Source organism: Grammomys surdaster, unplaced genomic scaffold (genome assembly GCF_004785775.1).
Source record: "Grammomys surdaster isolate TR1022 unplaced genomic scaffold, NIH_TR_1.0 140, whole genome shotgun sequence".
Lineage (NCBI taxonomy): Eukaryota > Metazoa > Chordata > Mammalia > Rodentia > Muridae > Grammomys > Grammomys surdaster.
Genome location: NW_021604598.1, coordinates 3,099,425 through 3,109,623, shown reverse-complemented (window position 1 = coordinate 3,109,623; position 10,199 = coordinate 3,099,425). Strand labels below are relative to the sequence as shown.

The following is a 10,199-nucleotide window of genomic DNA, read 5'->3' as shown; positions in this document are numbered from 1 at the left end:
TTTTTTTTTTTTTTTTTTGGTTTGGTTTTTCGAGACAGGGTTTCTCTGTGTAGTCCTGGCTGTCCTGGAACTCACTCTGTAGACCAGGCTAGCCTCGAACTCTCGAACTCAGAAATCCGCCTGCCTCTGCCTCCCAAGTGCTGGGATTAAAGGCGTGCGCCACCACCGCCCAGCTATTCTTTGGAATTCTAAAGACAACCTATTTATTTGTGAATGAGCCGGTCTCACGTCTCCAACTTGCTATAGAGCTGAGATTTATCATGAACTCCTGACCCCCTGACCTCCATGGCCCAAGGTTACAGGTGTGCTCTGCATGGCCCAGGGTTACGGCTGTGCACCTGATTTATAATGACCTGTGTCTGTGACCTAGGGCTTCGACCGTGTTGGCAAACACTTTACCAACTGAGTCACATCCTCAGCCTCCCTGCAAACCGGCAACATTTCTTGTTTGAAATAACAGGAAAGACCTGCAGTGTGCGGAAGAGGATGGCTTTGCTCCGCCCCTCTGGGTCCCTCTCTGCCTAAATTCCTCCTCTCCCGGTCGATCGTGGTGGGTAGTTTTACAGGTGGCGGTTACCTGGCACTTATAGCAGTCAAATCACACGCCCCCACCTCACCCCCCGCGCGCCCAAACCCTGGGCTGGGATGGAACCAGAGCCGCTCCGGTGCCAGGCAAGCCGCGGACCTGCCACCCTAGCCCCTTCTCACCCATGTTAAAGACCCAGAGACGCATTAGAGACAGCACACCTGACCAGCCCGGCTCAGTCCGTGGCTGAACCTCCCCAGCGCGGCCACCAGAGGCGGTGAGCACCCCAAGAGTCGAAGGCAGGTGGTACTGAAGTCAGGTCCCGGGACCCCCTCAACTCCTGGGACTCTGAATCTTGGCGGCGAGGCGCCAGGTAATGGCTGAGGCAGGATTGGGGCGGGGAAACCGAGGCACCCGCCCTCTGCAACTCTGGACTCAGCAGGGCAGGCAGGGAGCCGTGGGCGAAGGCTGGCGGGCGCCGCCTCTTCACAACTCGTGCAGCCCCGAGCGACCCGCCCGCGGATCCGCAGCTCAGTTGGCTAGGCACAGCTTGTCCTGGACCCTGGACCCACCGCCAAGGTGAGACTCGCCCGGCCAGGCCCATGCTTTGCCTGCCACGGGGGAGGGGTCTCTGTCTGTTCAGGCTACCCCACTTCCTTCCTGTTCGCCTCGACTGAGAGGTGCGAGTGGGGAATGCATAGCAGCCCTTCGCTGGGTAACCCGAGGTGAGTCGCTGACCCTCTCTGAGCCTTTATGCAACGCACGGAGCGAGAGATTCCAGAATCGGAATCCCTGTGTGCAGGGACCAGAGGGATTATTGGTGGTGAGTGTTGAAGGGATGTGTCTGGAAAGAATAGGCGGTATGTGAACCCTAGGAGGGAGGAGAGGAGGGAAGCTGGCCACACCTACCACGGCGCTGGGCTCTGCGGTCAAAAGGGCCTGCAGCTGGCTGCTGTGGGGGCCAAGGTCAAAAGGCTACAGCCACGTGGTGTGTGCCTTCTGGAAGTTCCTCAGGCTGGAAACCGGGTGTGGGAAAGGCCATGGAAGAGTGTGGCGAGAACTTCCTGGAAAAGACAGTCGTCGTCGGTCGCTGCTGTTTATGGGGGCGAGGGGGAACTCAGAGACAGTCCCACACTTAGATGACTTCAGATACACAATTTACACTAGGGATACAGCAGGACTTAAGCCCAAAACACAGACGAGACAGGGGTCTGTTACATGGGCACCACAGAAGAATTATTTAGGTTTGTAATTCCAACACTCGAAATCAGTGCCGCACGTGTTCAAGGTCACCCTTGGCTACTTAGGGAGTTAGGGAGCAGCCTGGGCTTCTTGAGACACTGTCTCAAAACAAACAGAAAGAAAAAAATAAGAATTGGCGTGTATGTCACAGGCAAGCCACTGAGGTTACCATGCTAGAGACACCCATTCAGAAAAAGTGACAGTGAGTTACAGGCTGCCAAGGGTGTAAGGGCACAGATGTTCAGGTTCAGGCCCAGAACAGCCTAAGTCTAGAGTACGGTCAATCAAACACAACCTACAGATGCCCAGCACACAGTACCATCAGACTCTGGCTGGCCTGCAGCCCCTTGACTGTGCTAGCTTCGAGAAACTTCTCACGGCCCAGCCTAGCCTGGGTGCCCCCGCCCCCCAACCCCATTTCCAGGTCTGGGGAAGTCCAGTGCTCACATGACCCCAGGGGAGGGCTTCTGGCTAGTCCTCGGAGAAAATGCATCATCTTTCCTAATGATGTGCGTCCGCCCCAGAGCATAAAGACTCAGTGATCCCCGCTTCTGTCCCAGGAGCTTATTGTCTCTTGCAGCCTCTTGGACCACCGGCGCTTCCACCAGGGTGAGTCCCAGAGGAGCAAGATGGTGGAAGAGGCCTGGGGGGCCACCTTCCCTAGCTCCCCAGCTCCTTGCAGGCCCAACTGCTGCTGGTGTGTCTGTGGAACTGACAGCTGTAGATGGCTAGTGTGTGTGCATGTATGTGTGTGTCTGTGTGTGTGTCTATGTCTCTATGTGTGTGTGTCTGTGTGTGTCTTGAATTGGGACCCGTCTTATGTCTTTCTTACCTGAGACTTTCTGTTTCCATTTTCAAAACTTCCAGTGTAGCTGAGGCTGGCCTTGAACTTCTGATCCTGTTGCCCCACCTCCATGAGTTTATAGGCATGTACCCTCAGACCAGGCTCAGCTGGCTGGTCTTCGATTGGACCAGGGAAGGTGGGGTTCTCAGGGTCTTGCTCTTACCACAGACTCCAGACTCCGTCTCTTCCTCACAGATGGATGCATGGATGGCACTGCTGGGCCTGCAAATCATGTGGCTTCCATTCCTGGCTCACTGTACAGCCCCCACTTCCACCCTGAGATTTGTGGCTGTGGGTGACTGGGGAGGAGTCCCCAATGCCCCGTTCCACACAGCCCGGGAAATGGCCAATGCTAAAGAAATTGCCAGAACCGTGCAGATTATGGGTGCTGACTTCATCATGTCCCTGGGGGACAATTTCTACTTCACCGGAGTGCATGATGCCAATGACAAGAGGTTCCAGGTACGTGCTCAATAGACTCAGAGGTGATAGTGGGGAGGTCACGCCACACTGGGACCTTCCTCTGGGGAGGGCAGAAAGCTGGACTCCCACCTGTAACTCGACCATCCAATGGTTTCCTTCCATTGAATTCTGATTCGGGGGAAGCAGCTGAGTGGCTATTGACCCCAGGGGAGGGTGCCCTTACTGTCCGTCACAGGAGACCTTTGAGGACGTGTTCTCTGACCGTGCCCTCCGAAACATCCCCTGGTATGTGCTGGCTGGAAACCACGATCACCTTGGCAATGTCTCGGCACAAATTGCCTACTCCAAGATCTCCAAGCGCTGGTGAGCCTTCCCTCCTTTCCTTGAAGAGGCTGTCACTCGGGGACAAAGAGTCCCTTTGGCTTTTGGGAGAGATTTTTGTGTTTTTTTTTTTTTAATTGTGTTTTATTTATGTGGGAGGGGCAATACATGTGTGTAGGCCAGAGGACAGATTATGGGAACTGGTATTCTCCTCCTCCTGTGTGGCTGCCAGGGATGGAGTTTAGGTCATCCAGCAGTGAGTGCTTTGCGCACTGAACCATGACACGGCCCTCAGAAGGTCCGTGTTTTGTTTTGTTTTGTTTTGTTAAAACAGGGTGTTATATAGCCCATGCTGGCCACTAACTGGCTATGTGGCCAAGGATAATCTTGAACTCCTGATCCCGCTGTCTCCAACTCCCAAGGGGTAGGATTTCAGACAAACACCACCACACTCAGCTGCTTGTTTTTGAGATGGGATCTTACTATGTAGTCTTGGCTGGACTTAAAATTAAGATTGTCTTGCCTCGGCCTCCAAAGTATTGAGATGGCAGGTATGTGCCACTGTGCCTAGCCAAAGAAGCCTTGTGAGGCAGAGGGGCACGCTCAGTCAGGAAAGCACATGGTTAAAAGCTGAGTGGAGACACATGCCTGTCATCATAGTGCAGAGAGATGGAGGCAGAGGGTCCCAGGCCTCAGGGCGAGCCAGCCTAGCTGAATCTGTGAGCCCCACAACTCAGTGAGATGCCCTGCCTCAGAAAGCAAGATTGAAGGACGAGTGAAGTGGCTCAGTGGATACAAAAGCACTAGCCTTGTAAACTAGAGGACCAGAGTTCAATCCTGGGAACCTACCTTGAAAAGAGAACTCACTACCAAAAATTGTCCTCTGACCCTCACCCACGCATCCTAATAATAAAAAATGACAACAAAAAAAGTAGGTGGGGTGGTAAGAGGCTGGCTGGCTGGGGCTCTCTGGTCTCCAGGCTAGTCTGGGGGTGGGATACACGCCAGGGTCAACAAGAGACCTTGTCTCCAGTGAACAAGGTGGAGAGTGACAGAGGACACTGTGCCCCCTGCTGTGGCTTCCACAGATGCATCTGTGTGTCCACCCCACCACACAGAAAGAAACCTCAAGATGAACGAACGGCTGTGGAGAAATAACAGCTAAGCCTGACAACCCTGATTTCTATGCACATGTGCAAACATGAGTCTATGTGAGCACACAAACAAACAAACTTTAGAAAGAGGTCCTTTGCCTCTGGGTTTGCTTCCCAGCACCCATATGGTAGCTCACAGCCATCTGTAACTCCAGTCCCAAAGGAACTTTTCCTGGCCTCCACAGGCACAGCGTGCACGTGGTACACAGACACACTTTCAGGCAAACATTCATGCATGTGAAATAAAAAAATAAATCATAAAATCTAAAAAGAAATATTTTAAGATATTTTTTTAAAAAATGAAAACGGGAGGTCCTTTGGCCAGAACCAACCTCAGTGTGCCTCCGCTTAAAATGTTTTACCCCTGGCTTCTGTTCCCTCCACAGGAACTTCCCCAGCCCTTACTACCGTCTGCGCTTCAAAATTCCACGTACAAACGTAACTGTGGCCATCTTCATGCTGGACACAGTGATGCTGTGTGGCAACTCGGACGACTTTGCCAGTCAGCAGCCCAAAATGCCCCGGGACCTGGGAGTGGCCCGCACTCAGCTGTCCTGGCTCAAAAAGCAGTTGGCAGCAGCCAAGGAAGACTATGTTTTAGTTGCCGGCCACTACCCCATCTGGTCCATCGCCGAGCATGGACCCACCCGCTGCCTCGTCAAGAACTTGCGGCCATTGTTGGCCACCTACGGGGTCACTGCCTACCTGTGTGGACATGACCACAACCTGCAGGTGAGGGTTCTATGGATAGGATGGGGAATCTAGCAAGGAATTCTTACTATACTACAAGGTGCCACGTGGCTGCACTCTTGCTCAGAGGCCCTCTGCAGAATACTGGAATAGAGTTCCCCAGTGAGGGGGCTGGGGGCGTGGCTCAGTGTTAGAGCTCCCAACTACAATCCCCCAATGAGGAGCTGGGGGCGTGGCTCAGTGTTAGAGCTCCCAACTACAATCCCCCAATGAGGAGCTGGGGGCGTGGCTCAGTGTTGGAACTCCTACCTAGAATCCCCCAGTGAAGGGCTAGGGGCGTGGCTCAGTCTTAGCGCTCCCAACTAGAATCCCCCAGTGAGGGCACTGAGTCTGGGACTCAGATAATAGAGTGCTTGCCTGCCAAGCAGGAAGCCATGGATTTCATCCTTAACACCCCCAAAACCAAAGAGGCTCCCTAAATGCCAAAGTAACTCCCAGTTGTGACTGTGAAGTAGGACCCACTCCTGCAGATGGGGAAACTGAAGCAAAGAGAGGCTACCCACCTCTTGCTCAAGGTCAGAGGTAGACCTTTTCCTGCCTTTGGGGAAGCTCTAGGTGAAGTCCTTGCTCATCCCCTAGCCAGGGCCGGGATGACCAGCCTTGTATCCTCTGCCCCCAGTATCTTCAGGATGAAAACGGCGTGGGCTATGTGCTGAGTGGGGCCGGCAACTTCATGGATCCGTCCGTGCGGCATCAGCGAAAGGTTCCCAATGGCTACCTGCGCTTTCACTATGGATCTGAGGACTCCCTGGGTGGCTTCACATACGTGGAGATAAGCCCCAAAGAAATGAGCATCACATATGTGGAAGCCTCTGGAAAATCACTCTTCAAGACCAGCCTCCCAAGGCGACCCAGACCCTGAACACCTTCAAGGGTCCTGCTTGTCCCCTAATGGGTCTGAGGGAGGAAGCCTCTGCAAGCATGGTGGGTGGGCCCTGTGAGGACCTCACCCACCAACAGCTTTATCTGTGCCCTGGTACTCTGGCAGAGTGGGAAGGGGAACCAAGAGGCTTACTTACAGGAAAGAAGTATGCACACACCACTGGCTCCCCACCGCCAGGCTCACCCCTGAGGTTTTGGGGTAGAGCTTTCTTGGGAGTGGGGCTTTCTTTTAAGTCAAGCATCTTACTGTCACTGCTATTCAATAAAACAATAGTTGACAAGGCTGTACTTTGTCTCCAGAATGGATGTGTCATCAAAGTTAAAATGCATGTGTATACACATGCGGTAGATTCAGCCCTGTTGGGCATGTGGAAGTTAAGTCACCTTGGGGGGGGGGGGGGTCTGCTCTGTCCTTCCACCATGTGGGTCCCAGGGATCAAACTCAACAGGTTCCACTTGATGACAAGTGCCACTACCTGCTAAGCCATCTCTCCAGGCCCCTCTTCCATCTCTTAGTCTAATACATAGCCAACTAACTTTATACCTGGACATTGACCCTCCTTCCCAGCTATGAGACTGAGAAATCCAGAAGCCGTGGAATCCAGGCCTCCTGCAGGCTGTACAATCGCTCTACCACTGAGCTACAGTCTTTTTTTTTTTTTTGGTTTTTCGAGACAGGGTTTCTCTGTGTAATCCTCGCTGTCCTGGAACTCACTCTGTAGACCAGGCTGGCCTCGAACTCAGAAATCCGCCTGCCTCTGCCTCCCAAGTGCCTCCCAAGTGCTGGGATTCTGGGATTAAAGGCGTGCGCCACCACCGCCCGGCTGAGCCACAGTCTTATATTTTTGGTTGTGAGCCTAGCCTTTGACGGCTGAGCCGTCTCTCCAGCCCACTGAGCTACATTTTTATTTAACCTTTGTTCTTTTGAAGCCAGGTCTTATGTTGTACAGGGCTGGCCTTGAACTCAGATCCTCCTGTCTCTGATCCACACACCCATCTCCCCCCAACCCCCACCCTCACTGAGATTATAGGCAACTATCATCATGCCTGGCTGCAGATGTGATTTTTCCAGGCACACAGGAGAGTGAAACAGGAGGACCAGTTGGATCTAGATCTCCCCAGGCCAACCTGGCAGCGTAGCAAAGTCCTGCTGAAAATGAGCTGCCGGCTTGGTATGGCATGCTTTAATTCTGTCCATCTCTGAGTTCTGGACCATGGCCTACATGTCAAGGTCCAGGCCAACTTGTGCTTATAGTGAGACCCTGTTTCAAAAAATGAATGTATCAGTCAATCAGTTACCATCAGAATAAAGGACCTAGCAAGTCTTCCAAGTTCCTGTCTATGGCCACCCTCCCTCAGGCAGAACCCTCCCCCTCCAGCCATCCTCACTTCCCTGTTTTGTTTGCTTGTTTGAGGATAAGGACTCATAAAGTTTGTGTGCTCAGACTTGCTATATAGCAGAAACAACCTTGAACTCTGGCTTCCCCTACTTCAGTCCCCAAGGGCTGGTGTGACAGGCTCTCCACATCACACTGGTTTCCGTGGCGCTGAGGATGGAGCCCGGGACCTCACGAATGCTAGGCAAGCACCCCACAACAAGGTTGTTTCTCTAGTCCAATTTCTAAATTATTTTTTATTATTGTTAAATGCTATTTTTATTTATGTGTATGTGCATGTGCCTGCTTGTCTATATGTGTACCTTGTACCTGAAGGTACCTACAAAGGCCAGAAAAGGGCGTTGGGTCCCCCAGGACTGGAATTACAAGCATTTGCCAGCCACCAAGTAGTTCAGTAAGTAGTCAGGGATGAGCTTGGATTCCTGATTGTCCTACCTCCAGCTCATGCAGGCAAGAATAGCAGATAGACCACCGTCTAAGGCTCCAAGTTTTAGGGACTTTGGAGAATCAAACTGAAGGCTTTGAAAGACTCTAAGCGTGTAATTTACCACAGAGCACCAGGTTCCATTTTCCTCTCCGTACTGAGAATGGAATCCAGACTTTTTGAATGCCCTACCACTAAGCTACACCCCAGACCACTCTGTTTTTCCTTTTCCTCTGCTATCTGTCCTCAGTGTCTCATTCTTCACAGTTAGGGACACTGGGTGAACACAGCTCTCTATTCAAGGACCCTTTACCACAGTTCTTCACAGGTTTGTTTCACATTAACTTTTGACCATTCGACATGGAGCTGGGAATACTCACACATTCAGAGGTCTAAAGTTTATAGGAAAGTGCAGCAGGGCTTGGTGGTACAGACATATAATCCCAGCATACAGGAAGTCAAGTCTCAAGGATCAGAAGTTCAAGATTCTCTTCTGACACATAGTAACTTTGAGGTCAGCCTGGGTTACATGACACCCTGTCTTAGAATATATATATGTGAGCAGGGATGGTAGCGCATGACTTTAATTCCAGTACTCGGTAGGTACAGGCATGTGGATTTCTGTAAGTTTCAGGAAAACCTGGTCTACACAGCAAGCTCCAGGACAGCCAGGGCTACATAGAGAGCCCCTGTTTCAAAATCACCAAAAAGTGGAAATAAGAAAAATCTTGGCTGGGAGTATAGCACATTTTTTAAGTATGCACAAAGCCCTGGGTTCCATTGCAGAACTATATAAAACCAAGTGGCTGGCTGGGTTTGCATGTCTGTCATCCTAGGGAAAAAAACAAACAAGGAACCAACTAGGTAAAAGTGCCTGCTCCTGAGCTGGAGAAACAGATGAGTGGTTAAGAGCACTGGCTGCTCTTCCTGAGGGTTCAGGTTCGATTTCCAGCACCCACAGGGCAGCTCACAACTGCTTGTAACTCCAGTCCTAGGGGATCAACACTCTCTTCTGGCCCCCACAGGCACCAGGCATGTGAATGGTACACAGAAATACACACAGACAAAACATCCATGTGCATAAAATAAACACAAAAAATTGTGAAAACTGCTTGCCACACAGCCTAATGACCCAAGTTCAATCCCGGAGGCCCACAAGGTGGAAGGAGAAAGCCGAATCCTGCAAATGTCCTCTGACCTCCATACTCTGTGACACATGCATGCCCCCTCCACACACATAAATGAGTGTGATAAACATTAAGGCAAAGTAAATACTTAAAATAAAATAGAAAATTAAAAGGTGTACCGTGTTCCACTCTCCAAGTCTGCCTCTTTCCTTCCTTCTATCCTGACAGGAAACTGCTTCCCTTTCTGTTCATCTCATAATCATTCTCTCTCCTTCTTCTCTCCCTTTCTCCCTCACTCCCTCCCTCCCTTTCCCCATAGGAAGAAGGTCTCACTGTCTGTCATGCAGCCTCAGCTGGGCCTCCAACTCCATCCTCCTGCCCCAGCCTCTCAAGTTTTGACTAGAAGTGTGCATCCCTCTGTCTAGTTTCATTTGTACACTTTCTTACGAAAACTGAAACAAACCAGAATATGTTTTTTTCTTACCCACTGAACCACACCTTGGTTTTTTTTAACCTTCCTTTCTTCAAAGTCCATTTTTTGACGTGTAATTCACACACATAATTCAAACTCATTAAATGTACAGTCTTACAAGGTGTGTGCATGCATGCTTGAGTGTGTATGTGCACGCCTCCATACGCATGCATGCTTGCCGACGTGTGTGTGCATGTCAGCTGTCAAGCCAGAGCCTTGAGAACACAAAGTACCCGCTCTATCCTAACCACACCCCTCGCCAGCTGGCCTAAGCTGCTTTTTAAAAGATATCTACATTTGCATGTGGTTCTTGGTGCCTGTCACGCTTTTGTTGCCACTCAAGACCTCAGGTCATAGGGTTGTGCCAACTACACCCAGTTTATGAGGTATTGGGGATCAGATCAAACCCAGGACTTTGGGCAAGTACTTTATCAACTGATCTACACCAATCCCTCTGATAAGTTTTGGCAAAGTCATAAATCCACCATATGTAACATTGCGGGGTGGGGTATGGATCAGCAATAGAGCCTTTGCCTCTAATGAGGGGCTGGGGTGTGGCTCAGTGGCAGAGCTCCTGCCATGAATCCCCCAGGAAGAGATGGGGATGTGGTTCCATGGTAGACCACCTGCCTAGCAT

The 10,199-nt window shown here is 51.2% G+C and overlaps 1 protein-coding gene across 4 annotated transcripts; it reads left to right on the top strand.

Moving 5' to 3' along the window:
- The first annotated feature begins 835 nt into the window (after positions 1 to 835).
- Positions 836 to 6,430, top strand: Acp5 (acid phosphatase 5, tartrate resistant). 4 transcript variants are annotated; one of them, XM_028763850.1, is made up of 5 exons: positions 836 to 1,105; positions 2,808 to 3,074; positions 3,271 to 3,398; positions 4,897 to 5,242; positions 5,880 to 6,430. In XM_028763850.1, exons 2-5 carry the CDS (start codon positions 2,808 to 2,810, stop codon positions 6,120 to 6,122), a joined length of 984 nt encoding a protein of 327 aa, XP_028619683.1. In that variant the 5' UTR covers positions 836 to 1,105; the 3' UTR covers positions 6,123 to 6,430. The 4 variants fall into 4 exon arrangements, with proteins under 4 accessions (XP_028619683.1, XP_028619684.1, XP_028619682.1 ...); XM_028763851.1 differs by lacking the exon at positions 836 to 1,105 and adding an exon at positions 1,135 to 1,251; XM_028763849.1 differs by lacking the exon at positions 836 to 1,105 and adding an exon at positions 1,194 to 1,349.
- Positions 6,431 to 10,199: the final 3,769 nt, after the last annotated feature.